This window comes from Tyto alba, unplaced genomic scaffold (assembly GCF_018691265.1).
Source record: "Tyto alba isolate M040663 unplaced genomic scaffold, T.alba_DEE_v4.0 Super-Scaffold_6, whole genome shotgun sequence".
In the NCBI taxonomy this organism is placed as follows: Eukaryota; Metazoa; Chordata; class Aves; order Strigiformes; family Tytonidae; genus Tyto; species Tyto alba.
In genome coordinates this window covers 22,688,490-22,704,806 of record NW_024881327.1, presented here as the reverse complement: position 1 = coordinate 22,704,806, position 16,317 = coordinate 22,688,490, and the positions used below count along the sequence as shown (strand labels likewise).

The window sequence follows — 16,317 nt, the reverse complement described above, 5'->3', positions numbered from 1 at the left end:
CAAAGATGAGCAAAGACTATGGCAAATACAATTATCACAGACCATCTTGAGCTGTGCGATAGGTGCTGTCCCTTCTAAGGTGAGTTGCAGTCTCACCAGCACTGAGATCTCTGGTAAGGATCAAGGGCAGATTGCATATATCATAAACAATGCTAATCCTATCTTCTACCATATGTTATTATTTTATGAGCATGCATGAAGCAGAATAGTTGACAATACTGATATAAAATCAAAATACCTGTTAAACCACCATCCAGCCTTTTCCTCTTCAGCACAGTTCCCTTCATAGTTGTCATTATCCCTGTCTCTAGTACTGAATTTCATTCCTCGATGATCAGCCCACCATTTTACGTCAGGATGAAATCCACCTGTGAGGGAATCACCGGCAGTGCCAGAGTATTCACCACAACTCATCTCATAAGAATGCTAATGAAAAATGTGAAGAAAGGAAAAAAAAAAATAAATTCCCATATGTCTTTAGCCTTTAGCATGTCAGTGAGTGAAACCACAAAGAGGGAACTGTTTAATTTCCTACTATTTTTATGCTCAGAAATGTCATACCACTTAAACACTGTGTACTAGACAATGAAGGGGTCTAAATGCTTACCAGGGGTAAAATTTATCAATAACCTTATGTATAAATGACATAATAGAAACAATATTAGAGTTCATTTGCAGTACATATTAACAAATCAGAACATCACGTACCATTATTGTTGCTAATATCAGCAAAAATAGAAAAATGCTTTTATCCATGGCTGCTAAACCAAATGATTCATATATCTTACAGAAAGTGTAAAATTGATGTATCAATGTATGCCACTATTATTACATATTTGAAAATTCCAAGCATTCATAAGAAAATATGATATTAAGAAAATATGATAATAAGGTTCTAAACAAACCTTTATGAAAATTAGGGAATCTGTACATTCATTGTCTGTCTACAGAATCCACATTTTCATTAAGAACTCTAGTCATTATTTAATACTTTATTACCTCTTCTCCTGCAACTCTGAATCTTGTATATTGTGCAAAACGCCGTTCTCCTTCAAAATCGGTTAGATCAATTCTTAAAGTATAGTTCCCTTAAGAAATAACAACACAAATTATCTTTGTTAAATTAGTCTATCTCACTACTTTTCAGAACAGAGTATTATAGTAGAAGATTAAAATACTATGTTTTTATCATGAATTTTATATCTATCATCACATCATATTTTATGGGGTTTTATCTTCTTTCTTCATGCATATTAAAGCATATCTTGCTATTCTTTGTCTTTATTCATTTGATTCTTATTATAAAATTTTAGAATTATTCCAATACAGTTTTTCAAGTGTAGACAAAAAATATCTTTAAAATATTGGCCCTATGGACTTTATATTTTAGTAAGGTATTTGAATTGGTAATTAAAGGATAGTGAGAATCAATCAATTAGTGTTAATCCAAGAAAATTAGATTTTTATCCTCTGAAAAGAGTTAAACTAGAACCACATCCTGGTGGCATTGATATCCATATGAATTATCTGGCTAAGTCAATGGGTAAGTTTTGTATATGCAGCATTCTACAGCAAAACAGAAGTTATCTTACACTGAGTGATTATTAGAAAGATGGAAATAGCTTTCTAAGACTAGCCTAATCAACAGGACAGGCCTAGATTTACCTTCACGTAAGAGCCTGTGCAGCCATGTAAAGCCACGACTAAATGAATTGGTACAACATGCTACCTGACTCTGGACTGTTAGTGATACTGACTGAAATGGGTAGAGACAATTCTTTTAAGGTATAATCCTGGCTAGTGTTGCCTGTTTTTCAGTAGCTCCCTGCATGCCATTGGTCCAATGAGAGTTTTGAACCTTTTGTTAGAAAACATATTAAAATGTGTTTTGTACTGAAACTTGGAGAAGTCCATGCAGACTAAAACAGGACTCAGGATTTATGCTAACGAAAAGGCTAACAAAAAATGGCCATGAAAGAGTAAAGAAACAGAAACAATAGAAGACTCTTTTTACAATATGAATCTTACCCTGATTAGTCAAATAATGAAGATTTCTATTTCCAAGCCAGTATTCACCATTTGTCAAAACAAAATTTCCAAAGCCTTCTTCATAGTCAGTCCAGACTCTGAAAAAAATAATAAATTACTAATTTATGAAAAAAGTAAGTTTTCTTGGATGTTTATTTTATCATACAATCATAGATCACAGAATAATTCAGACTGGAAAGAACCTCAGGACATAATCTAGTACAATGTCCTGCCCAATGCAGGGTCAGCCGTGAGACCAGACCAGGTTGCTCAGGGCTTGTCCAGTCAGATCTTGAAAACCTCCAGGTATGGAAGCTGCACATCCTCTTTGGGCAACCTGCTACCTGTTCTCATGGTGAAAATGTTTTTCCTTATATCCAGTCTGAACATCTCTTGTTTCAACTTATGTACTTTGTCTCTCATCCTCCCACCAGATAACACTGTGAAGAGCCCGCTTACTCAATAAGCTCTCAAATTGCTCTTAGTGACCTCCTTGTAGGTACATACAGGCTACTATTAGGTTCTGCTGAAGCCATCTCTTCTTCAAGCTGAACAAGCCTTAGCCAGTCCTCATAGGGCTCAAGCCCTTGATCATCTTGATAGTCTTCTGCTGAACTCTTTGTAAGTTCATTATATTTTGGAACAATAATAAACAAATATTTTAGACTTTTAATACCTTATTTACATTGTTGATCTTCACAGAATTATTTCTATTTCTCAAACGTGAAAGTCTGAATCCCACACTACACTGATCACTGAATCCCAGTCCAAAGAATAGTCCTAAGAGGTACATTCAACATTAACAGATTTTTAAAACCAGAAGAAAACACATGAGTTCAGTCCAATCTCTGGTATGGTACAATTTACCCAAATTATGACAAAATTCACCATTTTCCCTACTGAAATCCAAGGCATCTAAGTGAATGTGTAGGTGTATCACAAGAATTGTTTCTTTATTTTCTGTGATTTGATTAAGCTGTGAAATTCCTGCAGCTGGCTATATAATTTTGTAAATTGAGGTATTAGCTTGCTGTTTCCAGCTTTGACTTATTGACTGATTCTAGCAATTTTTTAACTCATACTGGTGCACGGTTTCAATAATGAATGTGTATACTGAAAGCATTGAATCTTCTCCCTGTCTACAGTGGCTTTGAAACACTTCCTCAGTGGTTTTGGTTTCATGATGTGTTCTGACGGGGACAAAAATATGATCTCTTTCCTTGATGAGAAGCAACCATACTTCAACCAATGGGTGAAAGTATTAGGCTGTGAACAGGCAGTCGTAAGAGAAAGCACCTTCTGTGACTTAAATACCTGGTAGTCTCTGGCAAAGAAGAAGGATGGGTGATGTGTGGTGGTAACAATTGTAAACTGCTACAGATTGCTTCTGTATCTTGTCTGACCATATTTTGTAAAACAGGAATAGAAATTTTTCATGACTAGATTGCAGTTTTTCATCCTCTCTGCAGATCACTTATCTAGTTCATAAGGGTCTAGTAAAGTTAGTTACAACAATTATAAACACAGGTAAGACACCAATCCACAGGAGGATGCAGATATGTGAAAAGAAAATTGGGAGAAGTGGAGGTTCTAAAAACCTTCTTGTTGCTTCTAATATCTGTAAACATTTGTGGGGTTTTATGTTCAAGTCTCAAAGCACCAAAAATTTCACTTCTGGACATTTCCCCAAAATGCCTGAGTCTTGGCAAAGGCAAGGAGGTTAGGTGTCCACGAATCAAATTCTCACCCATCTTATCTTTCCTGGAGGCATTTTACCATAAGCTGCAAATTACTGTGTGGTGGGTATCTCTCATACTTGTTTGCTGATGACATTTCAGTTCAAGCAGATTGTTTACATTTTTATTTTTTAGATTTTTAATATTTGCAAAAGACAAGGTAGTCCTTGTCATTAAGAGTTCTTGCTCCAGCAATTGGTAATGCATTTGACATTGAAGTGTCCTCATGTAAAATGCAGAAGCTGTCAGAAAAGGACTAGAACAGATGTCTCCCAGAAGGGAGACAGAGTCAGAAGTAGTATCTCATCCGGAGGCTTCCCCACAGAATAACCATTTCTCCCTTTTATCTGAGATAACAACTTATTCATATAATTATAAAGTTAAGATTTAACTTAGCTCCATTTGGTTTAATGTTTCTCCAGTTCGTTTCCAATTTTAATGACTAAGTCTAGTACCTACCTATCAAAATTTTGGCTGCCATCAGAACGTCTCTGAAAAACAGTCCAACCACCCCCTTCAGACATGTCACAGAAGGCCATGAATTCAGCAGGACTCTGGATAGGTTTCATCTTATAAAATCCACTTTGCTTATGGCCGTCATTGTAGATTTCTGCACAGTCTGTTCACAAAACATTAGTTGGACAGTTTTTAGTCCTATACTTACTGGCAAAACCAGAAATCAAGTCACATCATACAAGCATCACATACCAATCAAGCTGATGCAAATGAAATACCTCTGCAAACACATTTTTATGAGTTTTGCACATTTACTTGTATTTATGTTGCTTTAAAACTTTATTGAGCTGTAATTATTTTCTTTAGAATAATCTTTTTTCTTCCATAAAATACTATAATTTTTGTTTTCATGTGACTGACAAAATAATTCCTCCGGTTTAAGTGGCGTTACTTTTAATTTCCAGTGGTATAACCCACATTAGAATTCTGTTACGGTCATGTAAGTTCTCGACATATAAAACACACAATAAAACACATAGTAACCTCTAAAACCAAATGTGTACTTCTGTGTCCAGAAAGTCCACAGGAGAACTGACAAAGACAAGAGTAAGGAATCACCTGTGCTAGAAGAAAGAAACAATGGTTGGACCTGATATTCTTGTCCCCTGTACCAAAGAGGTGCAAAAATATATAGAAGGCTATCCCCAAAAAGTGCAATGTATGTGTAAAATGATGCCAGTTCAGCTTGATACCATTTACTGTCTGCTCTCCGTTGGTGTTAATGACTAATCAGCATTCACACCAATGACAAAATTCAGAGCTCGTGAAAATATAACAACAATGTAATTGTATAATCTTATCTTTTTTCCTTTAGGAGTTAAGAAATGAATGGATTTCTTCGTTTATATATCATCTACCGTCAAGCAGTCATACAGGAAAGATGTATCATTTTCAACATTTCTGTTTTTCCTGGCAGAGGTAGGGCTGATTAACTGTAAGATTTTCCCTGAAACATTTATGAATATGTTGGCTGAACTTCCAGGCCAGTTTGGAACTTTCTGAACTATTCTATTTCTTCTCAGGGAATGTGTCAGTGAAGATTAGACATAGAAAATAAACACTTTATGCTGAAAACAAATAGCTATGCCAGGATGGTTTTAAATAAAATCTAATAGAAAATATGATTTAAATAACAGCTAAGTTGTTTTTCTAGAGAATGTTTGACTGGCTTATAGCTTTTCTAGTCCCTTATATTCTTAGTAGGTTAGCTAAACACTTCATCATATTTTAATTTTTAGCAGGTGTATATGGTGTGGAATTTCTCCCTCACTATCTAACCCCAAATTATCCAGCCCTGTTGGCATTAAAGTCCTACAGCAGTTTGAATGAAATAATGCAGTATCAACAGGGAAAAGCATTTTTCAAGCTATAAGTAAAGTTGAAAAAATAATGGAAAAAAAAGCTCATCAGAAACTGGAACAACGTAGATCTGTTATTTAGAATCACATTTTAAGAAAATAAACTGAGGTATATGATCAGCAAAGACAAATACCTTTCAACTAAATATGGTTTTAATAATATTTTCCAGTAAGAAATGTCAGCCATACTAATAAAAAAAGTATTCCACGATGCTGAATACATAAATAAATATACAACTAAAATTTAAAGTATGATTTCCAACTGCTTTTAATTTCATTTTAATGGTACTTTATTATATTTGATGCCTTGTTATATGTTGTGATTTCTTCTAGAAGCATAAACTCTACAAGTATATTCAAAAAAGGCTATTAACAATTATAGAGGTTTAGAATCTCTAGCACTGGACAGCTAGAAACAAACACCATCCAAGAATGAGACCCTCAAATTGTATTTTCAGTCCAACTATTGGTTTGGATGGTGCTTTATTATTTTAACAGTTTGGGCCTCACTCCAGATACTACGATCTAACACACTTAGCATTTCTCCACTGCAGGGGGACCTGATCACCACCAGAATGCTGGTGAGATTACAAAAACAATTTAAACCCAGTATTTTAGAAACTGTGATGTCCTGAGCTGAACTTAACTCAAAGTGGTGCGACATACATGGTGCAACATGTCTATTATTGGCTTTTATCTGTTATATTGTTCATGTTTACTGTGAATTTATTGTTCATTGATTGTCTTTTAATTATATCCTATTAATAAATCAATAAAACGCTTCAATCCTGATTTGATTTATACCATGTAACATTAACAATTTTTCCCTGTGGCAACAAGCCTAGGTAAAAAGCTGAACACTGTGTTTTAAACAAACAATTTTCTATGAGCTTTTAAAACAATAAATCAATGGGCCCAATTGTGCTAAAGCTTCTGGGTATCACTGCAATGAATGGAAATGAGAAGAATAGTTTCATTTCTAACCTGAATACTGTCTTTTTCCTCCCAAGTCAATGACACTGTTTTCATCTCCTCTGCCACTGTACTGAATGTCTTTCTTCTCTAAAAGCTGTATAATTTTTAACTGCTGCTGTTTCACACGATGTTCCAGAAGCCTCACCTGACCCTGAAGTTGTATCTGCTCTTGAAAACAGTTCTGTAGATCCTAGAGAGGAAAAGATATCTTATTGTAAAATCAACAGCTTTTTGCCACATTTAACACATGACACAAAAAAAAAAAACAAACAAACCATAAATAAAATATAACTTGAATAAAACATTTTGGTCAGTTTCCTACAAACACTATGTTGACTTCCACCTCAACTGCTACTTCTATTTAGAATTATTTCATATATTACAGCGTGACCAAACATATATCTGTTTTTCAAAGAGACTTTCTCTTTAGTGGCTATAACTACCAGCTCTCACTGCAAACATGCAGAGAGGACTTTAGGGAAAAACACTATAGTACAGACCCTATCATAAACATTGCTTATTCTCTGTCATCTGCCATGTACAGAGATTTACTATCCAGTGAGGCCTGCTACTAACATTGTGAATGTTCTAAAATTCGATTTTTAAAGAAATACAGTCCACACTGATATATTTCATTGTGCATTTTTCAAATGCTTTTACATTACACACTTTTTATGATAAGAATCTTAACATTGCCAGCATAAATATTGTAAAGTTTCAAGCTCATTTTTGGCATGCTAAAATAAATAGTCCCTAAGAAGCTGCAAATATGCATGAAAAATAAAATTTAAAAACTTAAAGTCAATATTGTACTGTAACTTGTACTCTTAATTTTGCCATGCAGAATGGGTGAGAAATGTGGTGATTCTGATATGGCAATACCTAGTACTCTTTTCACCCTGGTGCAAACAGGGATACATGACAAGAGAACTGGAATAACTGTTCAAGATTCTGACATGATGTATGTACGCAGAGAAGTAATTGTTTTTAGATTAATGACTATTGTTAAATAGCCAAAGTGAACAGAACCCAATCTAGAGAGCTTAAATTAGAACAGCCTGTACAGTTCCAAATACATATTAAATAAATTTTATTTCAACATGGAGAAAAAAGCCTTTGGGGTTTTATCATACATTTTACAAATGTGACATGAGGTTTCCCATCAGTAACATTGAGTCTGACATTTTATATGAGCAGAGTTTAGTAGCTATAGTGCTTGCATGAGAGTACAACTAGTACTGTAAAAGTAAAATCAGAGGGCAACCTTTCGGACATCTGATATGCAATATTAAATATGCAGCAGTTCTAAATTGGTGCAACCTTATTCACAGGGCAACATTATTTACATGAGGTAAGAATGTAGACCTGTAACATTTGCCATCCATATGGAAGAGCTGGTATCTTGGAACATTGCCCTATCACACTGAACTACAGAGAGATCTGAAGTAGCATACTGATATGCATCCACATACTTTCATTTGTATCAGGCTCAGGCTTCACCTATTTTCCATGAATACTCCCACCAAAATGTTCATTGTCATTTTCTTCCTGCAGTCATTTTTTTTTTCTCCTATCTGAAAAGCTGACACCATCCAAGTAAGTTTCTATGCAGTACAAACACAGCTCTGGTTAGACTGACCTCCTTGCAGTACCACTCACCACAACTCCAAGAATAATCTTTGTGAATTAAACTAACAGTATTAATTAGAATCTTCATTTTATGACTCTACCACATCCAGATTTTTTTCATAATTAATTTGTGGTACTAGGTAAAAAGCAGAGGAACTTCTGCTACTGTCAAGGAACATCCATATAAACCATGTCATGACTATGACCTGTTATTTTTGACAGAAGTGTTGCAGGCCCCTTTGCTTTTTCACTAGAGAGGATGCAATTCACTTTCAACACATAGACAAATAAACTAGAGACATTTCAAGAGAGTATTTGAAGATAAAAGAAACTGTGTCCATGAGTTCAGTAAAATGGCTCCTAGCCACCGTGTTCCATTTGCCTACAATATTTAATCATATTGGAAAATTTGATGATCAGACTTTGCAGAACAATCCTGAATACAGGCCTCTGATGTAAGTATTTCTGAAGTGTATCAGATGCTTGCTTTAACTCATACTTAACTGCAGTCTAATATACATGGTGGAATAAAAGAATGGGGAATATCCACGTGGCAGGACTAGGCAGTTTGTCAGTGACCTGTTTGAGAGGAGAAGATTCAGCTGCCTCTCTGGGTTTGGGCTGCCTGTGTCAGGCTATGTCTGCAGATGCCAACCGACTGCTCGCTGCTACGTCTTGAGAAGTCATTAAGATACTTGACCACAAGGAGGGGCTGTCAAGTAAGAGGCACGTTTACCAAACACTAGCATTTTTAGAAGAATAAACAGAGCAGAGAATGACCTAATATCCCTAGAGACCTATCTAATTTAAGAACACTCGCTTGAAAATCTTTTTCAGTTGTTGATAGCTATAGGAGATCCCTAGCATAAATTCCTTTTCTTCTAGCAGGAAATGAGAGAGGAAAATACTGAAAATATATGCACATAGAGAGATAAACTTGCTACAGTGGCTTAAAAGGATGTTATTTGACCATAAGCACTGGTTAATGTGTGACATGTTGCATATTACAAAGAAAGGATGCACTATTACACAGTCTCTCCAGGGTGGTTCTCTCAACTTGTATCTGCAGCTTCATATAAACCCTTCACAAAAGCTGAGTTGAATTAGAAAATGCAGAAGAAGCTTCCTTGACAGGTCTCTGCAAATTCTCAGACTAATCCCAAGTACCTACAGAAAATTATGGAGAACTGGAGAGCTGCATGGGTGGGTTGAAAAAGACTGAATAAATAGTAAAAAAATATATTTTTCCAGGCTCACCTTGACAAACTAATGCTAACTATAGAAGTAAAGCTAACAATCAGACCAAATATTAATCCTAATCATATGAAGAGTGATAAAGGAGCCACCATTCCACACTTACCAGTTTTACTGCAGTGTTTGTTTATTGAGAAAGTTAGCCTGTATCAGTCTTGACTCAGTACTTGCCACCTTGGAGAACACGGTAAAACACAATAGGAAAGACCTGGGTGACCCTGGAAATGGTGGCCCCTGTCTCCAGGCCCTTGCAATTTAATAGGCAAGACTTCAGGTGAACGGTTTCTTTAGCACATGCCAAGGTCTGAGCCACGAAAAGCTACTTTCAGTTGTGGAGAGAGCACGAGTCTGTGCATTTGAGGAGAGGCAGCCACAGGCAGCTAAGTGTGTTTCTTTCAGGTGTACTGAAAATGCATCTATCACTTCACATATTCATAATGCTAAAAGCCATTCTCCTACTGTGATTAAATTATATAGTAAAAGTACAGAACTTCTCAAAAAATATTATCATACCTTAGATAAACTTGGTATCTAAATTCTGTATGACACTACTTAATATACCACCATAAAATTTCCTTCCCGTTGAATCAAATTAAACACAAATCGGCAGCAGACTATGTCTCTAAATATTATCCTTATCTTTGCATTTTAAATTTAAATTTTCTTTTTGTTTACTTAAAAATTGTGAATTAATAAAAATTAAAAACTAACACTGAACCAATTCTCATCTGCTTTACAGACAATACACTCATTATGGGGTGAACAGTAACACACATTACATGTAATAGTTTCCTGATGAAAAGGATTTAAGCTCACAGTGCTGGTAAATAGTAACAATCAAGAAATTACCAGCCATACTGAATAACTACACCATAAGAAAGAAATGACTGAGCAGACATAAAGTTTTGAAAGTGACACACATATGAAAAGTAGTGGTATCTGATACATTGCTTTCTCTCCCTGGCTCCAGCCTCCTCATTGACATCTCCTTCTGTCAACTCCAGACAAATCCCATTACATTTTGCTGCTGCACCGCAAAACCACAGTTCTCCTATTTGGAATTCCACGCTTATTTTTCCATGGGACAATCACAAGTTAGCTGTGTAACTTCAAGATGGATCAATGTGGCTTTTAGATCTCCAGGTTACCAGACTGTTCTTTTAATGTACCACTACACTTTTTCACAGGATAACTCTTTTAAAATCATTGGAGTTAAACTAGTGCACAGTTAGAGTAATATCAAAGCAAAATGTAACCTAAGGTTATAAAAGTCAGCAGCTATAACATATTGTTATTACTTTTGTTAGTGATGGACCAAACTTAAACTAGTACAGTGTTAAAATACTCAAAAAAATGTGAATTTGATTGTGCCTGTCTCCAGTGGATAGCAGTGCCCACTGATTGAAACCAGACTGAACATAACCTGTTCTGTCTGTTTCAGTGAAGCAACTGTTTGTACTACACACTGAAAGGCAATTTTCTAACAAATGCTGACAGCTCTGCTCTGGGACATGTGGTCCCATATTTAACCAGCTGCTGCAATTAATGTGCATTCACAATCTTTATTTCATTATTGTGTGAATTATTTAGCAGCTAGTGACCTTCCATTAGAATTGATGCTATAAATTAGACTCAGAATACTTTATGAAAAATATAAAAATACAAAATTTTTACTTGAGGTGTTAATTCCTATATTCTAAGAATTTTAATGAGCTCCAAAAAATCTCTAATGAGATTAGTGTTTTAATGAGATTAAAATGCAAAAATTTAAGAGATAAATTTCAGAAAGTTCCCAGTTTTTATTCACAGGATCAGCCAAAGGCCATAGTATTCCATATTAAAAGTCAGAAGAAATCAAATGCATTTCATTGTAATGTCTTTTTCTCAGTAGGCTTCTATAAAAATTAGTAATATTTTTCTCCACTGAGCAGAAGAGATTACAGAGGCAGGTGCTTCCTATTCTGTCCCTATAGAGCTACTTATCTGAACAAAAGTCTTCCATAAGATAACATATGCCACAAACAATGATGCTCACCTAATTGTAAATTCAGCAACCGCTTCCACATAGGCAATTATGAATCAACAATTCAATCTCCCAGGTCCGTGCTAGTTAGGACCTGAATATCAAACTGGGAAGGACAGCCAAGACAGGAAGTACAGGGCTGGTGAGGATAGAAGTATTTTAAGCAGGGAGTAAGAGAGAGAGTGTGTGTGTGTGTGTGTGTGTGTGTGTGTGTGTGTGTGTGTGTGTGTGTGTGTGTTTGTGAGGGGTTTTGCTAGAGAGGCAGAATACATAGCAGAAGGTTTTGGCAGCTAGAAGTGAAGGAGATTTGATCATTGTTTCTGAGTGTGAATTATAACATAGTACCATGGGAACACATAAGAATATGAAGCCGTGGATCTTATTTGAGAAAAAGTTGTATGGCAAGTGGACAAGGTAGAAAAGGATAGAAACATTCTTCGTCCTTTGTGTCAATGACCAGAAAATACTACTTCTGCAGCCACTGCTTTAGGAGTTCCTGGGGTTTGCCTTTCTGTAAGTATGCTGCTCAAAACCAAAGGTGTTATTCTGAGTTAGCATTACCCCTGAATGGTAGTATAACTGTCTTGTGTGCCTTCTGTACAATGTGTCTGCTAATGCATTATATGATATCTTTTTTAGCAAAGATATTCTATCTCCTCCTATTTCATGATGGATCCAGTAACAAACTGACTTTCTTCAGTGCTATTGCCCAGTCATTTATCTTCCATTGTATATTTATGCATTTGATACTTCTTTCCTTATTGGAAACTTGTCCCCACTGAATATCATTTGAAGTTATTTCCCCAGTCTTTCAGTTTTGTTCTGAATTCTAATCTTTTCCATCAAAGGTTCTGCCATCCTGTGTAGCTGAGATACACTGTAAGCACTATGGAGGACAAGGTATGAATATTTACAAGAAGCTCTATAGGCAAATTTAATTACTAGAACTTACAGAGCTGCCAATGGCATCCATCAAGCTAGCTGCAAGGACAAAATCAATCATTATCAAAATCTTCATTCTTTGGAAGCTGTGAAGTAGAAGAAAAAATGAAACACTAGTTAACTTTGTTAACATTAAACTAAATTGTTAACATTAAACTTTGTAAACATTAAAACTAAATATTTGAAAGTATTTATTTGAATTAAATATTCGTTATTAGAAATAATCTATATAACCGATAATTATTTTCTTACATATTGTAAATATAATGCATATTTTGGCTTCATTACAAATGTCTAAAACAATCTGATCAAGTACAACTCCAAAACCCAGTAAAAACAGAACTTATCCTCTTAGGCCACTTTGTATCAGAGCTCTCCATGTATTTTAAGACAGCTATTCAAGATTCAAACGCATGCATTTTATTGTGAAACAAGACAAAAGCAAAATAGCATTTTAAAATGCTCTGAAAAGCAGGACAATGTTCCTTGTTGGTCCTCTAAAGCTGGGAGAAAGCTCTCTGTTACATTCAAGTAATTAAAATCTGAATTGGGCTAGTTGTCCTTGAACTAAAGAAGATCTGCTCAACTTCTGTGTGCCAGGAAAGGCTGGACATAATTTTACTGTTATAGAGTAATTTGGGGGAAAATGTGTAATAGTTATCAGCTTTTATTCTAACAGCGACAAGGATGACATTGTTCAACAGACAGCTATGCATATTTTGTTCTGTATAACCCACAGCATTTTAAATCCCACTCTTTCATATGAAAATTATTTTATATGCCAGACAATCACCACTGTATCTCACTATCTTGTAAACATTAGCTGATACAACTCCACAACTTTCTGTGAGGCAGATGTGTGCTTTTCAGCTCACAGATGAGAAACCGAGGCCTCCAATTACTAAAATATTTACATAGATTATACATGAACCAATTCTAAAGTGATTAGTTAAACTGCTGCAAGCTATCAACTGAGGAATGTTTATTAAAAAAAAAAAAACACTTAAATATTTTCATTTAACGTATGCTAATGCCTGTTTAAACAAAAATATGTGTCCACTCTGCTTTTTCCATTTATTAAATAACTACATGTTAAAACATTTTAGTTAGACAAAGCATAAAACCTATAATAGAGGTTAATAATTCAACGACAGCACGTGTTATAGAAACACCAACTTTGTGGAAATTTCCACTCGTGCTTCTACAGGAATTAATATAAAGCACCAGTGGAACTCTGGCAGACTGTGCTTTTTTACTGTACAAAGATAAGAAAAGCGCTTACGTGAAGTATGTTTTTAGGTTCTTGTAAAGTTGAACAGGTCCAACTTATTATTTGCACCAATCTCTGAAAACCTCATGCAAGAGTACAAATTATAGCCCAGACAAATTTCAGGTTTTCAGTACCTACCTATAAAATATTTAGGAAGCTTTTTTAAATTACAGTTATCTTATTTAAGTAAGCAACATTTTTCTTTTTAATTTTTAGTTCTGAGTTTTGCTGGTTTGAAAGCATCATATTTGAAAGCATAGAGTTGTGACACCCAAATGTATCTGTATAAAGCTCATTATACCACTTTTTGCACTGGACTGATGCAGACACAAGGTGTTGAGGGTACTCTGTACCCACTGACTCACGTTACAAACAGCTCAGAATTTTTTTTAAGCATTTTGGACATATGTAACATCGACCATTAAGCTGCAAAGAACTATACTAAACCGATGTCTATCTCTAAGGATTCCAAAGGACTCCATTAAAAATTACCTATAAAATGTTTCTTGAGTAGAAAGTGTGAACTGAAAATCTCAGGCTAAGATATTTCTATGCCATAAAGTTTCTGCATTTTAAGTTGTAAGCTGTTCTTCATGCTAAGCAAATAAATGTTATATCATTTGAATTAGAAACGTTACCATAATTCAATGCCACAAGTTCTGCTACTATTTGAAGGGGTGAATCCTATGAATTTTGGGCTTAAAAAAGGACGGTGGTGGAAATCGGCAAGACTTGCCTGGCATTGAATTCTGTTACTAATTTAGATTTCAGAGGTTTCTGCCATGATAAAACATGCACTTTCACATTATGACAGTAGTAATTATGGCTATTGCAGCCACCACCGTTTCGAAAGCAGCTGTTGCCATCTGTTGCAATGACACTGTCTGTGAGAGGAGTGACCAAAGAGTACGTTAGCTATCTGGACAACCCACAAATGACCCATCTCTGATAACTGTGCTGTCCCGACTCCATGCCTATCTTAAATATGTTATCGAGGAGAGAAGGGACTATATTTTTTTCACTGGAAGATTCATATTTAACTGTTCTGCTTCATTCTCTGTTATTTTCATTATAAAAGCACACTGTTCTCTTTCACATTAGTCTTAACATTCAAACTGTTCTAGCATGATTTCACTGACTATGAATGTCTGAATACCACAATCAATTTTAAATGGCTTGTACAGCTTTACAACTACAGTATTCTTATTTTTTAAAAAAAGACTATCGAGTCAATCTTGCATACTATTCGGAGAAATTCATGTTGGTAAAAAAAAGCAACAACAACAACAAAAAAAAATACTATCAGGCACAATCAAGGTAGATTACGTCCCTTACAGCATGTGTGAGCTACTACAAGGAAACTGCACGAAATGAGTGAAGAGTTGAGGAGTGTAGAGCGTGCGCAGTTGGTTTGGTTTGTCATCTTCAGGTGAAGTCACCTTTCTATTTAAAGGGTGCCTTTTTCTAAAGTATGTTCCTGTTGTGGGGAACTTCATAAGGGCTGCATTTGGAAGACAATTTTGTGTGTATCAGCTTTAGCACCGAACTAAGATATGCTCAAAAGACATACCACAATATAGGAATAGTCTCATAAATAAAATTCCGAATGCGAGGATTTAAATACATTGCTCATAATATTTTAATCCTGCAGTTTAATTTTTAAGGAAGAAAGTTGGACAGTAAACCCAAGATGGATTATTGATCCTGTAGTCAATAACAATATGAGCTCACTATGATCATAAGAGAATCAAGAGGCATATAAAAAGGGAGAAACAGAGAGCTCCATTTGGCAGACCTGTCAGTCAGAAATAGGAAGACATTGAAACAGAGAGGACACAGGAAAAAAAAAAAACACAGAGTGGGCCTGAAGTACGAAAAAGGATTGGGAGGACCAAAATCTTTCTGCTCTTATCCTCCCAAAAAAGGAGAAAGGTCAAGAAGACTAGGAAGAGACATGAAAACTCAAGCTCTGAAAGGAAATGGCTGACCTAACGGTGTTTCTCTGCTTCTGTCGCTGCCCAGCAGGGAGACCCAGACAAGGTAGAGGACAGTGAGCAGTGCTGACCCTGGAAGGAGCAGTACCTTGTACCTTTGCGCCAGTTTCTCAGCAGGTTTTAAACTCCCATAGTTTATCTGATCCCACAGATCTGCACTGACATGAGATTCACTGAGTGGTCAACCCTTCAGTGATAAGGAAATTAGTAAATAGGGTCAAGCCCCATATATGTTCAAAAAGCTTCGCATACACTAACTGAATCAACAGGTTCTGTCTTGGAATTACTGTGGGAAACTGTTTACTCAGTTTTAGGTATTTCTACAAAAAGTTTCAGAAAAGGTTATATGAGTAACAGTTCTCTGAAAGTGTACATCCATGCTCTTTGGTAATATGTAAAGCCAAAGTTCTGTTCAAGAGAAGCTTAAAATCTTGCTTGAAGAAGACTGCTTTGAAAGTCAGTTTCTTAAACTAATTTCTCCACTCATTTAAATATTTACCCTGGTTGTTATATAGCTATTTAAAATGCATTATCCAGAAATGTATGTGGAGGATAAAATAATTAAAAATGTAGAAATAATTAAAAATGTAAA

The 16,317-nt window shown here is 35.4% G+C and overlaps 1 protein-coding gene across 8 annotated transcripts in view; it reads right to left on the bottom strand.

Moving 5' to 3' along the window:
• Positions 1–16,317, bottom strand: part of FGL1 (fibrinogen like 1) — a 46,917-nt gene that overhangs the window by 19,330 nt on the left and 11,270 nt on the right. For all 8 annotated transcript variants that reach the window (XM_032999078.2, XM_032999083.2, XM_032999077.1 and 5 more), the window contains 6 exons: positions 12,472–12,547; positions 6,623–6,803; positions 4,224–4,383; positions 2,029–2,126; positions 1,000–1,088; positions 239–426 (listed from right to left, as the gene is read on the bottom strand). In XM_032999078.2, the coding sequence (XP_032854969.1) occupies positions 239–426; positions 1,000–1,088; positions 2,029–2,126; positions 4,224–4,383; positions 6,623–6,803; positions 12,472–12,537 (782 nt within the window). In that variant the 5' untranslated portion in view covers positions 12,538–12,547. The remainder of the gene's footprint in view (positions 1–238; positions 427–999; positions 1,089–2,028; positions 2,127–4,223; positions 4,384–6,622; positions 6,804–12,471; positions 12,548–16,317) is intronic.